Source organism: Boleophthalmus pectinirostris, unplaced genomic scaffold (genome assembly GCF_026225935.1).
Source record: "Boleophthalmus pectinirostris isolate CB_2022bp ecotype Guang Dong unplaced genomic scaffold, ASM2622593v1 HiC_scaffold_7, whole genome shotgun sequence".
Lineage (NCBI taxonomy): Eukaryota > Metazoa > Chordata > Actinopteri > Gobiiformes > Gobiidae > Boleophthalmus > Boleophthalmus pectinirostris.
The window spans coordinates 23,947,723-23,966,314 of record NW_026571473.1 but is presented as its reverse complement, the minus strand read 5'-3'; the positions used below and the strand labels follow the sequence as shown (position 1 = coordinate 23,966,314).

At 39.4% G+C, this 18,592-nt stretch overlaps 1 protein-coding gene across 1 annotated transcript in view; it reads right to left on the bottom strand.

Annotated features, from left to right (window-relative positions):
- LOC110154885 (cadherin-11-like) overlaps positions 1-18,592 on the bottom strand; it is a 44,614-nt gene that overhangs the window by 23,837 nt on the left and 2,185 nt on the right. Inside the window, exons 2-5 of the mRNA XM_055165238.1 lie at positions 10,840-11,134; positions 8,698-8,817; positions 6,861-7,028; positions 1,694-1,875 (exon numbers count right to left, since the gene is read on the bottom strand). Coding sequence (XP_055021213.1) covers positions 1,694-1,875; positions 6,861-7,028; positions 8,698-8,817; positions 10,840-11,134 — 765 coding nt within the window. The remainder of the gene's footprint in view (positions 1-1,693; positions 1,876-6,860; positions 7,029-8,697; positions 8,818-10,839; positions 11,135-18,592) is intronic.

Below are 18,592 nucleotides of genomic sequence, written 5' to 3'. Positions count from 1 at the left end.
AGTCCAATCAACGTCTTAGAATTTGTCAGAAAATCACCACCATAATTTTGTCTGATGCCAGCTCCTCATCTCTCACCTTGTTCAGCACATTCAAAGCTGCAGGGACGAAGCCAGAAAACCCACATGCAACTCCATTAGTATAAATTATAATGCAGTTGTTCAGAATCAAACCCACAACCACTTATGCTGAAGTAGTTTGAACCTTATTCTACATTCTTTAACCCCCCTGGACAAAAATGTACGTCTCAATATCGTTTTTCGTAGCTCAATGAACAATATATATCTCAATATCTTTTCTCCACTATAAAAGTATTTCTCAAACTCTGCTACTCAGCTTCTCGTTTTGCAGCAGGATCCCCAGAGGAAGTGGAGGGAGGCAGAGCAAACAGAGATGGGGAAACTAGGCAGAGCAGCGGTGCAAATCAAGTATTTAACTCAACATTAAATCTAATTTTTTAACGATGTGGCCAAATTTATATCTCGCACAAAATTATATGGATGTAACTTAAATCTCACCCAGCCGTACATTCTATAGTCTTGTAGTTTCGTATTTAAAGGTGCACTCACTGAGTAATTTTTTTGGTTGGGGGTCCGTCTCCTGCCTTTTTCTATGATTACGTTATTGCTCTGCCTGCAATGTTCCACAGTATGACATCAAAACGCTCTACTTTACATTTATTCAATTACAGTGGTGGTTTTTGCTGTATTGGACCATTGTGGTGAAGAGGGAGCTGAGCCGGAAGCAAAGCTCACCTATGGTCATGAGCTCTGGGTAATAACCGACCGAAGGACAAGATTGTGGATACAAGCGACCGAAATGAGTTTCCTCCGCAGGGTGTCTGGATGCTCCTTTAGAGATAGGGTGAGGAGCTCAGTCACACAGGAGGAGCTCGGAGTAGAGCTGAGGTGGCTCGGGCATCTGTTCTGGATGCCTCCTGGGCGCCTGGGTGTTCCGGGCATGTCCCACCAGAAGGAGGCCCCGGGGAAGACCCATTACATGCTGGAGGGACTATGTTTCTCAGCTGTCGTGGGAACGCCTCGGGATCCCCTTGGAGAAGCTGGAGGAAGTGTCCAGGGTGAAGGAAATCTGGGAGTCCCTGCTCAGACTACTGCTCCCACAACCTGGCCCCGGATAAGTGAAAGAAAATGGATAGAAAATGGATAGGTGGTGGTCTTACTGCTCAGAAACACCTAGAAAAACAGGCATTCTGAGTGTGAGCGGAGTCGCCTTTCCACAGATCTGACTTGCGACTTGCCTTGTTTGGTCTCTATGCAGATAGACAGGTTTAATGCCATATTGTGAAACATTCCAGACAAAGCAATATCATCTTCATGGAGAAAATCGTTTGACGGAGCCTCCACCAGAAACGCTGCACAATGCACCTTCAATAAGTGAGATTGGTGCTGTAAAAAATACTATTGCTTAATACAGATACAATATAAAGTCTGTGGAACATATCTTTAAAGTAAATGATCGGTTTCAGCATATGCGCTTTTTCCTTAGGGTAATTCTCATCAACACCATCTATGCAGAAATGTCCCCCTGCCCCAATCAACGAGTGTGACATCACCAGTCTATCAGCGAAGTCTACAACGTGAAAACAACCAGTTCTAATCACCACTTATAAGCACATTGCCAAGTCGCTCCCATCAGCCCCATTATAACTCCGCTAATGGTCGTCTCATCACTCACCTTGTTCAGCACAATCACAGCCTCTCGCTCGCGCCCGCTTATGTTAAAAATCTGTGCCTCCTCTGTGTCCATGATGGTGAACTCCAGCTGTGCATTCTCTCCCAGGTCGGGGTCAGAGGCGGTCAGGCGGCCCACCTCCACACCTGGAGCTGCCAATTCTGAGATGGAGAAGGACCACGCACCTGCACGCAACACAAGCAAAACATCAATACAATGTGGTCTATGGGATCTGGAGCCAAACACAGATCACAGACTGTTTATGGATAACAAAGAAAATCCAATACTTACTCTGTGGTTTCATATAGATTCAGATTATAAAGTACTGTATGTAGCATGATTCTCTAATGCATTCCTTTCATGAAGCAGAGAGTAGAGTATTGGAGTAGATTAGTTTTCATTTATTCTACCTCTGGGAAACTGTGCCAACATATCCACTTCAATTCAACTACAACAGAGAATAGGGAGTTCATAAATTAGACTTGAAATTGTTGAGTGATTTGGAGTTAGGTCAGAACATTATGACAACAAAAAAGTACTCTTTTTGCTTTCATATTTATTGATTCAGATTTTTTATCTTATTTTGTCAAATTAAAAACTAATTAAAATGGCTTTCCAATATTAATTAATTAATAAGCAATACAAACATTTAATCATTGCCACTTAACACCAAAAATAGTCAAATTTATTTGTGTGAAGTCTGAACCCTGCTCCAAACCATCTGCTTTTACTGACAGAGTATTTGGAGTAAAACGCATGATGAAAGGTCCTGTATTACACAAAACCATCCCTGGAGTTATGTTTTATTGCAGGGGTCTCCAACCCTTGAGAGCTACCCATAGCTCTCCACCCCCTTCCAAGTAGCTCACCAAAGGATTTCTCAGTTATACATATTGTGCTGAATGACTCAAATTTGATGAACTCCCATTATAAATTTATCATTTTAATGCCTAACTTTGTGCACTAATAAATAGATAAAGGTTTAAGTTTTATAGGTACCTAATTGTTCCTCATCTAACGCTTTCCTATTCTCAATTTCTTGTGACCACTAAAATTCGTAGCTCTTTGGCATTTTCTTTTTTACAGGTAGCTCACCAGAAGAAAAAGGTTGGAGACCCCTGTTTTAGTGTAACCCTTTATTATTAGTCTTTCTACATCTCCAAAGCTCCAACCTTGTAATGTCATGAAGTGGCAGTTAGCAAATTTCTACCTTTTACCTTTTGTTTAGTAGATTTAGTAGAATTCCAGGGCTGAAATCATCCAAATGATTCTAGTGAAGGTGTATAGAGTTTTAAAACACAGTGGAGCACTTCCTGTATTATCACAACATCACAAGTGTTTTTTGAGTAGAACTCACCCTAAATATGCATGTTTGTGTGTAAAACATGTATGTACCATGGTATGTTTTTAATGAAAACATCATTCTAACATACATCAGAAAATAGAGTGATATGGGCCATTTGAAAAGACCAAAGCTGATGATTGATTATAAATAATTAACTCTTGGTCTCAATTAAAATTCAATTAAATGCTCTGCCCTACTTTGAGGGTTTGGAAAAGCATTTAGTGAGCAAATATTCCTACTAGCAGAACTAATACTAATACTTCTATTGCTGACTACTGCAACTTCCACTACTGATGGTCCTGCTTTTCGTTTACTATACTATATGTGTGTCTGGGTCTGAGTCTTATCTCACTGAGTTCAGATGAGCGTGATTGACAGGTGAATTGCAGTTTGAGAAACATAGCCCATCCATAACAAAAAAAACATGGCCACTTAGAGGGAAGAAAGTTAGAAAAATGAGCAAAGGCAATTGGGAAATATTGTGCGACTCAGAATCTGTGAGTAAATTTCTAAACACTGTTAATCTGATGCGACCAGTCTGACTTCCTCTGAGGTTTCATTCTACTTTTACTAACTTTTAATTACGAAATTAAATATTATAGCAACTTACAAATCCTCTGTTTTGTTCTTTTGCTGTAGGGATCAGCCAGCCTTGAAGGTGTTTGAATAAAACTGGCCATTGATCAGCTTAGGTAATGATCCAGAAAGGACACGAGTACAATGACCATAAGCAGCTATTAGTAACCACTGAATAAATATTTTTTGAAAACATTGATAATAAAAACCCTGATTTGCTTCACGGTCACAAAAACACCACATAATTATTTCCATGTGGTTGTTTTACTCACACTGATCCCCTGTGAATTCTTAGCTCAGCCATTTGTACCAGGTCAATAATGCTACGCTTTTATAATAAACACTAACAGAGAAAAAACATTAGATTCAATGTGTGTGAGTGATTTTGATGCACCACTGACTGTAATTGTGTCTCCTCCTCCTCCACAATATAAACACAATCCTGCATTCAAAGAGCATTCTGAATGAGGTGCTTCAACTGTGGCTGCTGTTGTCAATGTGAAAGTAATTACCTGCATGGTGTGGAGGGTGATAGAGAAGATACTGCTGAATCAAAACAAAAAAGTCTGGCATTCTAAAATATACAATGGCCTTTATACATCTTTTATTTATACACAGAATCCACACATATAATAGAAAAAAAATGAATAAAATAATGCTTAGATTATTCAAAATAATAAATGATAAATATATAATTGCTTCTACTTGTGTGATCCATGTAAACATAATACGGTTACTAATATTTTAGTTTAGTTCAAGTTTGAATGCACCACTCTTTTCCTAAGTCCCCCTGAATATGTCATGTGCACATGCAGCCTGCACCCATAGAACTCTAATAAAATCATAACTATAATAAAATCATCATAAAATAGTAAGAGGAGGCAGTGAGACACGGAGAACATGTGAACAAGATACACAGTGAGTCAAACGATCAGGAAAGTGTAAAAATGTACTTTAAACATGTTAACTTAAGGTTGGTAGAGTGTAGAGTGTTTTTTTTTTTTTTGTGTGTGTGTTGTTTTTTAACTCCGGTGAGCTACTAAAATATAATAAGCGAGCAGGATAGCCTATTAAATAGATTTTTTTAAATTATGGCTTATATGTGAAGCATTTTTACAAATACACCATAAATACTGTGTTTGAATATGCATTTTTATTTTAATTTACATTTTATGCTGTGCTCGTTAAGGACAGCATTTTAATTTATGGGTAAATTCATAAGTAAACATTTGTTAGAAATAATTTAAGTTCAAAACATGGAATAATTTAATTTTAAAAGCCTTAAAAAAGAGTGCACAGATCATTTGGTTTTATGTAATGCTGTGTAGCATTTAATTTTGAATTCACTGATGTAAGTCAGTGTAAAACAACAATGTAAATTTATTTAGAACATTTTATGAGATCTCTTTATGAGATCTTTTATTTAGAAACTACTTTTGAAATCTGTTTTATTCGTTGTTCTGTACTACATGTGCAGACTTTGTTTTTAGTGGCCCCAGAACTGATCTTGGAGTTGCATGCTGACATTATGGCGAGCCAGACTAAGTGAGAACTCTTGAAGGATCCTGGAGCAATGGGGCCAGCTGCTTGGGTTTCAGGAAAAGATCTTTAGACCTGACCACTTCAAAACTTTGGACCACAGATAAGAAACAACCCAAACACTTTGTTCCAAAATGATCACATTTTGGAAAAAGACACTTTCAAACAATTCCAAATCCTGCACAGCCGGACCAATCACTGAAAGACTTTTCAACATTTTCTCCCTTTTATTTTATTCTTATTTTGAAAAGAGCTCAACACCATTGTCATTTGCACTGGTTGATAGTGCCATTGTTAAACTGTAACAAACCTGCCGGCTGCTCAACTTAAAATTTTCTCTCATTCATACGACTCCTCCAGAACCTATTCTACAACCCTAGTCTAAAAATATTCTGCAGGTGTTACACTCCCATACTACATCCTCCAAAACCACCATCACAAATACTTCTGCTATTACCCTTCTACGGCCATAAATATTAGTAAAATTAGCAGCACTACTGTGAAATTTACTACTACTTTCTTCCTTGTATTTTTTATTTTTTATTTTTTGCATTGTTTAAGTTAAGGTTTAAGTTCAATATCTGTCTGATATTTTTAAAAGTTTGTCCCCAATGTATCAGACATGTCATTTTGAACAATTACACAAACCATGTGGCGGCATGTTTACACAAACATAACATATGTAGCATTTTCTAATGCATTATTATTGTTATTTATAAATATTACAAAAGTGAGTTATCTAAATCTGAATCTCACATGTTCACATTGGATATTGACCACAGCAGCAAGGTGGATATCACACTGGCTTAAATAAAAAAGAAAAAAACTACTACTACTACGTCTATTCCCAGTACAATCCCACCAATTCCATCAGCTATTGCAGCAAATACGACTTCTCCTACCAAAACCGCAGCATCACAGAAAATATAGTTAAACTGTAATTGTCACAGTGAAAATAATGACCCTGTGTGAGCTTGTGGTGATATAGTAAACCGATAATGGTGAATAAATTACATTGGCTCTGGCATTTGGAAATATTAAATGTCTTCTTCTTATAAACCATTGTATTGCAGAACAATACATCAGGGGAGAGGAGAGGGGCTTTTAAACATTAAGATGAATGACATTAAGCTAAGACTGTCAGGAAGAGAAAGTATGGAAATGGGCAAAAGGGGAAGACAGATGTATATATAGAGGCAGTATATGTCTCATAGTGTTAGGGCGCATTCTGCACAGATTTTACTGTCTATTGAAGCAGAACGCACTGAACTTTAAGATGAAATATTAATAACTTGGAACAGGGAAAGAGCTTGGATAAGAAGAAATGGACATGATCTTTCACTCTTCTACATCAAGGTCCATTTGAACCTCAGGGGGCGGAAGGGGAGAGTTAGCACAACGGATGTTAAATCTTCTCATCTCTCCAAAGGTTATAGCAATGCAATCTACACTAAAACAATGATTAGATAAAAACGAGAGGGAAAAAGCCCGGGACCGGCAATCTTTTTAGCTACTTCAGAGCTTATCTTGAACCTGTCAAGTCAACTGGAGCCCAAAGGAAGGGAAACGATATCAGACGGCTGTCACGAATGCCATGACAAGACGTTTCATCATTTTAATCTGTACACACACGCACATGCAGTCAGACGCCGTGAGTAAGATTGAAAGGGGAGGACATTGACGTGGTGGCGAGATAAGGAGAGTGCTTACTGCGTCTGAAGTGTGGCGGGTTGTCGTTCACGTCACTCAGCTTCACCGTCACTGTGGTGGTCCCGGAGAGCCCACCCAGATGCCCTCCCATGTCCTTCGCCTGGAGCACCACCAGGTACTCGTCCCGGCTCTCTCTGTCCATGTCGGGCACAGCAGTCCGCAACACGCCTGGAAGAGAATTGTGAAAGTTATAACAATGCTTTATTGTCAAAGCAAATAAACATGAAAAAATTTATTTCTTGTCAGCTTTAAGCCATGTTCGAGTGTTGTTACCTCCTCAAACTCATACCTGGAGTTGTGCTTTGTTTTATTCACACATGTTTGAGTAATCCTTATTAGTCTTTCTACATCTGTCATGAAGCAGTAGTTTTCAAGTTAATAGCTACCTTTTACCGTTTGTTAAATATCCATCCATTTACTTACGCTTATCCAGGGCAGGGTCACGGGTGAAGCAGTCTAAGCAGGGACTCCCGGACTTCCTTCACCCCAGACACTTCCTCCAGCTCCTTCGTGGGGACGCCGAGGTATTCCCAGGCCAGCCGAGAGACACAGTCCCTCCAATGTATCCTGGGTCTTCCCCGAGGCCTCTTCCCAGTGGGACATGCCCATAACACCTCCTGAGGGAGGCACCCAGGAAGCATCCGGAACAGATGCCTGAGCTACCTCAGCTGGCTCATCTTGACATGGAGGAGCAGCGGCTCTACTCCGAGCTCCTCTTGTGTGACTTAGATCCTCACCCTATGTCTAAGGGAGCGGCCAGCCTGCAGTGATGCAAACACTGTATTGGACCGTTGTGGTCTGAGCTGAAAGGCAAAGCTCTCGATTTACTGGTCAGTCTCGTTCCTACCCTCACCTATGGCCATGAACTTTGGGTAATGACTGAAAGGACAAGATCACGGAGACAAGCGGCTGAAATGAGTTTCCTCTGCAGAGTGGCTGGGTGCTCCTTTTGTTAAGCAGAGAATGGCAATTCCTGGGCTACAACTATCCTAATGATTCTAGTGAAGCTGTATAGAGTTTTAAAACTCAGAGGGGCAGTTCCTGTGTTACCACATGACATCACAAGGTAGAACGGTGTTTTCTGTTTGAGAGAAGAACTTAGTCTAAATATGCAAGATTTGTGTTAATCTACAGGCATGTTTGTGATGAGGAAACAACATTATAACAGAGATCTGAAAATAGCGTAATATGGGCCCTTTAAGAAACAAGCCTTAAAGGTACACTGCTTAAATTTTCTAGTTGGGGCCCCGCCAAGTGCTTGTATCCATGGAGAACTTAGATCTTGGCCTGGAATTTAGTATGGCATTAAACTGATCTATCTTGCGTTTATTCAATTACAAGTGTTTTTATTGCTGCACACAACCTTGGAAAAAGATACTTTCTTATAGTGAGAAAAAAAAAACTTCTCCACAGATCTGACCTGTAACTTTGCCCTCTTATCTCAACTACACTGTGGAGCATCCTCTACCAGAAAAGTTACATACTGCACCTTTAAAAAATTTGAGAACATTTTCCCTTACAGTCCAGTGAAAGATACAATCCCTCTGCGTTAATGCAATGGGTCAGCTGCACATATTATCATCACCATATTGAGCAGAGGGTCATAATGTTGTGGCTAAAGATGAGCGCATACAACATCTCAGTTTTCCTGTATATGTCACTGACACCCTTCAGCTTATCAACCTTTTAAAAGTCATAAATTATATGTGGACATGGACATATGGTCAAAACATATGAAACGTAACTGCCCCAGTGGGACTGACATTAATCACCATCAGCTCAAGGGTTGTATTATAAAGAGAGGCTTTAAGGATGAGAGGCGTGCCGTGGTCCAGACCTGTTTGAGGGTCCACAGAGAAATAGTCCTGTCCGTGTGTGATGGCGTAGACGAGTCGTGCACTGTTTCCGTAAGTGGGATCATCGGCGTCTCGGGCTGTCACTTGGATTATAGATGTGCCTGTGAATATAGAACATAGCAGATGCTTAAATGTCCCAGGATTATGTGTGTACACTGATACGAGGGGGAAGGTACAGTTCAGGTCAGGACGGCATGTACTTTAGCTTCAGATGTTTACACTTTACATTACATGTCCAAAGAACAACAAACAGGAAAGGAAATGTTCACGAGGTTCAGAGAAAACAGAACATTTTGGTGTAGTGTTCTCATAACCCTATTGATTTAAGCTATATCGCAATATAACTTTTGCCCTTTGAGACATATTCATCAGGGCTTGGCACTGGAAAAAAGTACTTTGGTAATTTGCTTTTTCTGCAAAGACATTTTTACAGTACTTTGACCATATTCTTAGCTTTATATAGAGGTGTGCAAAAATATTCAAATATTTATGATTAACGATTATAACGATATTATTAACGATATAATGACAGAAGCATTATTTTACTAAATTATTTGTATTATGCCATGCTGTAAACACCACAATTTGGTTGCTTATTTAGAGAAAGGATTTGACATATTCACTGTTTTGATGATTAAACTTGGTGTATTTCATAAGAATTTTGCCGTGGTTTAACAAAGACTTTTAAAGGATAGTCCAGAATTTTGGACATGGGACCTCATTTCCTAGTTTGCCAGAGTGTTGGAGACGTGTGGAGACACTTTTTTAAATATTCCATCCAGTCCTTGTATTTGCAGAGGTCGCTGGTGCTAGGCTAGTGCATGTCAATGGCCATAGTTGTCCTGAGACTAAAAACAGTCTTACCCACTCCACAAATCACCCGAAGCAAAACTATTATTATGGCAGACTGTCGATGTAAATGTCTGTGTCAACAGAATAATTTTAGTAAACCCAAACTTGCATTTAAAGGATTTATGTCTGAGTAGCAGTAAGTTGTACTTCCTGATAGAAAGCTTGGCAACCACGGACTGATATCACCTAGCATCTATCTTATCCGGCAACGTAAAATTCCACTGCTGCTGAGAAAATAGTCCCTCAACATGCAACAATTCATGCGATGCAAGGTTAGTTTTATTTCAAACATTATTCTATTAACACAGACATTCACATCAATAGTCTGGCGTAATAATAGATTTGCTTCGGGTGTTTTTAGTGACAGGCTAACTATGGCCATTGACATGCACTAGCCTAGCACCAGTGATCTCTGCAAATACAAGGACTTGATGGAATATTTTAAAAAAGTGTCTCCACACGTCTCCAACACTCTGGCTCTCTAGGAAATGAGGTCCTGTGTCCAAAATCCCAGACTGTCCCTCACACACAGCCATGATTTAACTTGTTTTTTTTACTGAACTGTATTGAATCAAAATTGTTTCAAAGTATGAATCCTATTGACAGTTTCTTAATGATACCCAGCCCTAGCTACTGTATATATTAGACAGTTGCAACTAGGATTGTGGTTGTGGAACAGTTGACTGAATAATTGTGGCTAGTCGATGAATAAAATGTGCAAAAAAAATTACATCAAATATTGTTAATTACAAGAGGAAGAATCATTTGGCTTGTAAACTAAAATAATCGTTTAGTACAGCCAAAGCTGCAAAAAAGCAAAACTAGGCCTTTTTACTTTTCATTCTAAAAGATTTCAGTAGTTGGGGAGAACCTATCAATTATCATAATTGGTGCTGATGAATTCAACTTGAAATATTGCATTATTTACATATAGTTAGAAAAACATCAAGAAAGTAAAACATTAACATATTCACAAGCCAGTGGGTCACAACGGGAGAAATACAGAAAATGAGGTGTGAAAGAAAATATCTGGCATTAAAAATTAGATGAATATTAATCCAAGGCTAGAAGTTTTAGCACAGCCCAAAAGGAAGTGATAGAAGGGAAGAAATAAAAGCAAAGAAACCACTCGCTACTAAACTACATCAAAACAACCATAAAAAGCTCTTTATAAAACTATAGCCAGCTGTTCTTAATAATTCCACATATGGAAAAGTTACAGTAAACCTTGGCCATATGGCATACTAAAACATTGTCAGTAAAAGTTGTACCTATATTGGCCATCTCTGGGACCGTGGCGATGTAAGGCTCATTGGGGAACACAGGGGGGTTGTCATTGATGTCCTGAACTCTGATGATGAACTCAGAAGAGGGCTCTAGAGCGCGTCCCGTCTCTCTGTCCGTCGCCGTCGCGATGAGACGATACTGGTCCTTCTCCTCCCGATCCAGAGATTTGGTCACGTGTATGTTCCCCGTGTTACTATCGATAACAAACACAGAGCCCACGCCTTCTCCCTCCAGCGTGTATTTAGTGTGGCCGTCCCCTCTGTCCATATCCGTGTGCAGCTAAAATTAAAACACAAAAATGCATTCAAAATAAGGCTGAACTGGGACACCTTGAGGCAATGTCACTTAGCAGTTTGCTGAATCAGGTATTCCTCATTAACGGCCATCTTTCTGTCTGGCGAGTGGCGGAAATGATGTGAAATGGGCAATTTATGTTAAGTTGAGATGTGCTCAGCGAGTGTGAATGGCACCAGGTGTGGCAGATACATATGGGATGTTGGGAGGGGTGCTGATGCGTGTTCCAAAATCAGTGCAATAGACCAAGAGCACCGCCGGGACAAGGATTGGACAGGGGCCCGGGCGGCAAAATATCTGATATGCACAGTGGCACATAGACTTGTTCAACATTTAACATGCACCAGCGATTATTCAAATCTTAAATTCATTTTTCTTTTTCAATTATTCATCATAGAAAGTAAAATGAGTGAGTATAATGAAGAAAGGTAAGTTAGAGCTGTTAGGGAAAGTCTCTCAAAGTGTTTTCATTACACTAAAGTATCAAATAGCAAGGAATAAGCTTGATACTGATTTTGATTCCACAATTACAATTAAAATGCATTTTTTAGACACTAGACTGACATTTTATATACAAAATAACAGTATTTTGTTTTAGTTCTAGATGAGAAAGTAACCAACAAGCCTGTGTCTGCCTTTTTGTATTTTTAGCCCATTTTAGTATTGATTAGTTTCTGATTTTCGATACTTTTGACATCACTAGTCTCTGGTGGTGGAGTAGAACGAACATGAGTTGAGTTGGAGAGGTTGAGGTGAATGATGATTATGCGGCCGTGGTGGAAATAGTGCAGGAAAAAGTTATATTTGATTTAATTTGATGTCTGGGGGCATAATTAGGTTATGTTTGTGGAATTTAAAATCAAAATTCACTTAGATACAGTTTCTTACAGCAAAAGTAATACGGTATGGAAGAATCAATGTGGAAAGGAAGAAATCAATGTTTTTGAAGTAGTAGTATGGAGTGACTCTGCTGCTTTCCAGTTTATTCTATGCATAACTTACCAGCTGTCTGTTTAACATTACACTCATCCTGGATTGTTTACGATTGTGAAATGCATGTTGCGCATACGTTTTACTGGCATAATCCTTCAATTTATATGACACATGCAGCAGGAAAGAGGGGAAAGAGTGCATTTATATGGATGGTTTGAAAGAGGAAAAGCAAGACAGGAGATAGAAAGGCAGACTTTAAAGGTGAATTACTGACTCTTTTATTTACCCAGTCAAGTTTTTAATCTTCTAAGTAACGTTGTCCCATGACCACAAAACAAACCTCAACCACTAGGGGTCAGTAACACAAATCGATGGTTATTTGGAGATGGAAACCCCACTTGAGTACCAATAAGGGACAGTGGCCTTGTAAATGTATGCATGTCTGCAGATGCATTTGTCCCAGCTATATTTGACTCTAAATCTTTTCCATCTGGCCTCCCTGTAAGTCCATCTGCCTGACTCCGCCGCACCTTTTAAAGCACTTTTTTTCATTTCTTATGTCTGTCTTTTTACACAGAACGCCCATCTGCTCTCATTTAGTATGCCCCCTCCTCTCTTTCATCCTCTCTTTGGCGCAGCATACACTTTCGGTATTTAATGGCACGAAGGATATTGGAGCGAGGAGGAGGAGATAGGTAAAAGGCCAAACAGCGCACAGAAATAGAACGCTGAAGAGATTACTCAGCCTTGATCACACGGAGCGTCCTGACCACAAACCTTCACATCTCCGTGCCCTGGAGGCGAGCGCTCTTAATCCACAAGGCCCTACCCCTACTGCTACTACTGCTGTTACTGCTACTGTGTGGGGATTGTGCTCAGATCAACTCAGGCACGGATCTAAACAGGGGGATGATGCATATTATGTCTTTTTTTACATAATATGGCATAATTACATAACATAATTTAAGGCGAAATACCGATAATAAAATTAAACCTGACATGTCAATATGTTTTTATGGTAACATCATCTTTTAACATTGCAATAACTTACTCTACTTTTGAATGTCTGAATGATCCTGTATTGTCCTCCAAAACTTGAGTGCTCTGGGTTCAAGTAGTAAGGATTCACATCAGAGAACATGTTTTTATGTTTAAAGGTCCCATATTGCACAAAATTCACTCTTGTAAGCTTACCCCCTCAAAAACATTGATGTGTTTTGTTTCATTCACACATTTGAATAATCCATTATTATTAGTCTTCTTCAAAAAGCTCTGTTCCACCTTGTGATGTCATGAAATGGTAGGATTTAAGTTAACACTGACATTTTACCTTTAGTTCAGGAGAGACTGGCAATTTCAGGGCTGATTCTAGTGAAAGTTAACCAGCAACTAGCAAATCAAAATACAATAGATGGTTCGCAAAAACCTGAGATTGAGGATTTAAAGCCAAAATAAAGAGAATGTTTGGTGAATTTTATCAAGGGCAAAGACGTTATTGCCCTTCTTCTTACAGGATTTGGGAAAAGCCCTGTTAGTGGCGCATTACATACGTAACTACCAAATAGCAGCGATTGGTTAAATGATAAAAAGTACCCGCCTACTGTCTAGTGAATAAATTCTAATGCTGCAAGGTCAGACGGTTTCTAAGAAGTGAAACCGGCTGGTGAATCAGGCTAAGTGAAAGTGTGAGTTTTAAAACACAGTGGAGCACCTGTATTTCCATATGACATCACAAAATAACAGAGTATTTTCCATCTAAGATAAGAACTCAGCCTAAAAATGCAGGGTTTCTGTATTAAACATGTGTGAATGAAACAAAACACAAATCATATATTTTTGATGAGGAAACAACATCAGAAAATAGTATAATATGGGCCCTTTAAACAAACTGGATTTCAGCTTTGTAACTAAATAAAAATTCACTTATATACAATTGCTAAAGGCAAAGAGTGGTGCATAGAATGGAGTTTATTTAAGGCAAGGTAAACTCACTCTGCTCCAGCTTGGATCTGTTCTTTTCTATGCATAACTTACCAGCTGTCTATTTAACATCACAAACAATCTAGGATGATTACACTCATCCTAGATTGTTTGTGATTGTGAAATGCATGTTGCGCACACGTTTTCCTGTCATAATCCTCAACATATATGACACAGAGTGTAGGTCTTAACACATGTGCATATACATACTAATGCATATGTGAGTATTACACTTGAGCATGTGTACACAGCATATGTTTGTGCACCTCCTGCTCTCGCCCCCTCTTTCCATGCAGCCAGTGAAGTGCTAGATTAGTGTAGGGCCTATGTGAGCAGCCTGGATGTGTTGCCGAATGAAGTTAAGGATTAGAGCACTGGTGATAGAGCCACCCCCCCACAAACTGCTGGATAAGGGACTCTGGGTTTATGCTCCCCACTCTCACATTCCCTTTCTTCAGAAACTAGCTTTGATTTTGACTTCACAACCATACAGCCTTGTCAGAGCCAGTGCAGCCTGTGTACATCCAAATCAACTAAAAAGAAGAATGGAAACTAAGTCTCTAAGCATTATGAATGTTTTTGTTATTGTTTTAGTCCTACTTTAGACCTGATTTGTATAGGTACCGTAATCTACCTATCATTTATATAATAAGTAAGGAATACATTCTCTGATCCCTTGGCTACCAGACTATAAAAAAATATAATTACTGAGTAGAATTGTGCTAACCCTATTTATAGCCATTTTAGACCAGATCTGCTGTGAACCTATTTTAGACCTGACTTAGAGGCTTGGTTTACATCCATAACACCTGGTTTTATTAGCGTTTTCCATCACTTGTTGGTCTTTTAATGTTAATAGTTCTGTCCTTCCTCTGTCACTGTATTTTAGCCTGTTAAAAGATTACATAGAATAACATGACTTCTGACATGTTACATTTGTAAAACATAAAAAAACACTGAATCAGACCAGCTCATGATAGCACGCCACCCCCTCTTTTACAGACAAGAGACTCGTGGTTTTACTCACTATCCCTGCTCTTTATTCTCTTTCTTCAAAAACCTTCTTCGATTTAGATCCCAGACTTCACAGCCACAACATCTTTGTCGCAGCTTGCTCCTCTCTGTACCTGGGCCTCTCTCCGCTCGCTCTAATTGCCGCCTCAGTCCTGCTGCGCTTCAGTCAGCATGGAAAAACACTCTCACGGCGGGGAACAAACCCATCCTCCATACTCACACAAAGGACGGAGAAATGTCCTACACTAACTACTCCTATGGAAGTCTGCAGCCTCCTCTCCTTAAAAACTACTGTCCCGAAGGTCACAACACCAGTTCTAGTTAAAAGGATTGTTTAATTATTACTTGTTATTACTTTACACAGAATACTGCAGGGTGAAATGGGGTGAGGAGTGGGGACAAACATTTGGATTGGGCTATTGTCTTGTAATATTGAGTGAGAACAATTTAACTTCTTTAGCAATAAAAAACAAACAAAGGTTCCTGAAGTATTTGCAAATTTTGCTCTGTCATTGTGAGATAAAGCCAAAACAATCTAACTCTTTCCACAATGGGTCAGTAAAAACACATGGCCATTAAATACAGGGAATAATTATGACTTAGGGACTCCGTGGAAGTTCAGTCACACACTGTCTCAACCTACATATGTACCTATTTTTACGGTAGTCCTATTTTCTAAAGGGAAATTACTTTTTTATTTAACACCAGTCGCCTGTTATTCACTTGCAATTCAAACTGTTGATAGCCCACTTTAAATCTCACACTACACCAGCAGGTGTGACACGACGGATTCTATTTAGAGCAAACAAAGATCTCCAAGAGGAATTTCCTCTGTCCTCATCGCGCGGAGATCCTTTAGTGAACATGTTTTTATTCATCTGACATCAGTGAGAAATGACCTTGCACAGGTCTTTGTCTGGATTATTCCTGGTTTAAGAATTTTACACCTTTTAAGTTGAGATTTTGTCCAATTTAGTTATTTTTACAACAGCTAGTCCCAATTTAGTCCCACTTTGAAGTAGATTTGTCAAAATTTTAGTCATCTTGTTACAAATGCAGACTCAGTCAGGCCTGGTTTCATGAAGGTATAATTGGTTTTCACTTCTCAGATATTTCACATCACGTTCCTCCAATAAAATACTTGGCTTTTCCAAGTACCAAGGATCTCACCCAGATCTATAATTAGCCTTTACCAGATCTAAAATAGCTCTGAGGGATAACACAATTCTCATTTTTGCTTCATTTAGCCCACTGAAAACAAATATTTTCTGGACCGGCTCTTGGTTAAAAAATCAATGCGTATTACATAATTATTCCTAGAAAGAGCTCAAGTTTAGCAACAGTTCAGACCTTGTTTATCCTCTTTTGTTTTTTTTTCTAGCCTCGTCTCTGTGCGGCGTGTGAGGGACCTGGCGCCTCCACTTATTTTGATTGCTGTTACACCTCTCCCTCTCTCCAACTGTATCAATAACAAGCGGAGCAGCAGATTAAACATTTATGAGGTGTACGCTGCTCGCCTAAGAATCCAATCTACACTGTCACTATAAAGCATACAGCTAAAGCTAGGCCAGGGCTGGCAGGGGTCCATGCTACATCTGATCTGATCTTACCCATAACAGCGCTGGGGTTTGAGGACCTGACTGTGAAATGCCAGGATGTTGTTGACCCTAGGGATGTAACTGGGGCAGGTAAATTATGGGTCAAATCGTCAGTAACACTTCCACATGTTGCAACACCACCAGAAGAAGTGCAGGTAAGGCGGTAAGGAGGTGTGCTAGAAAATGGGATGTGACGCAGCTGCCACCACCAAACTAGATACATGTGCAAGATATCTGCAGGCTATAGGGACACTTGGTCGTATATAGGTCTCCACAGTGTATTGTTAATGCAATGTATGTCTACGGCCAGAACAGAAATGGTAGTAAATCAGCTCACTACCTGGATTGCATCATTACAGGTGCGGACAGAAAAATGACAACTGACAACTGTGCAGCTCAGTTCAGTTCTCAGGTCCAGTGGTGAAATGTAACAAAGTAAAAGTAGTGAAGTAATGTACATAAGCAAAAAGTTGAGGTATGTGTTGGGGGTGTAACAATAACTGAAGTATTGTGATATTGCATAGTCAAAGTTCTCACAATAATATCGTGGACCATCACAATATATCGAATTACAAGTCTCTTTGCTTAAATTAAGAGGTGGTCCAGCAATAGACCAAGCAAAAAACAGACAGAGGAAACTACATAGACCATGATCCTTTACTCCATTTCAGTGTAGACTATAAGAAGAAATAACAGTTCTAAGCACTTTTAAATCTTAGTTCTTTGGATTAAGTCTTGTCAAGGCATTTTAAGAGGAAAAAGTCACATATTCCCAGTTTGTATCAGTAAGTATCGTACCGTGAGATGTATATGATGTATATGTGTATGTAAAAATATCGTCCTGAGAGATTTGGATATTGTTACATCCCTATTCGTGAACCTCGCAACCATATCGTGAGCTTTCCCCTGATATATTGTACCGTAAGGTTCATACTGTGATGATATTGTATCGTGAGAATTGGATATCGTTACACCCCTTGTATCTGTACTTTATTTGAAGGTGCACTGTGTAACTTTTTGGTTGTCAATTTCTTGTTTCTATGAGTATGTAATTGCTCTGTTAGGAATGTAATTGCTGTGCTATAAATGTTCCACATACATTTATACAATTACAGGTGGTTTTATAGCTCAAAAGTAGCTTAAAAAAGGGTTTCCTCTCCACAGATCTGACATCATCTCATTTCCTAGTGAGCCAGAGTGTTGGAGACGTGTGGAGACACTTTTTTAAATATTCCATCCAGTCCTTGTATTTGCAGAGGTCTCTGGTGCTAGGCTAGTGCATGTCAATGGCCATAGTTATCCTGCCACTAAAAACAGTCTTACCCACTCCACAAAACTCCTGAAACAAATCTATTATTACACCAGACTGTGGATGTAAAAGTCTGTGTCGATACAATAATTTTAGAAGTAAAACCAACCTTACATTTGAAGGATTTATGTATGAGCAGCAGTTGTACTTTTTGACAGAAAACTTGGCAGGGGGGGACTAATATATGAGAAAATAGTCCCTCAATATGTGAAGATTCATGTGATGCAAGGTTAGTTTTATTTCAAACATTATTCTATCAACACAGACATTTACATCGACAGTCTGGTGTACTAATAGTTTTGCTTCAGGTGCTTCGGGTGATGGCGAACCAACCAGACATAGTGGTGGTGGATAAGAAACAGAGCAGAGCTGTGGTGGTTGACATCGCAATACCAAGCGATGGTAATATCAGGAAAAAGGAACACGAGAAACTAGAGAAATACCGGGGACTCAAGGAGGAGCTGGAGAGAGCCTGGAAAGTAAAGGCATCAGTGGTGCCTGTGGTGATCGGAGCACTCAGGGCTGTAACCCACAAACTGGAAGAGTGGCTACAACAGATACCGGGAAAAACAACGGACATCTCAGTCCAGAAAAGTGCAGTACTGGGAA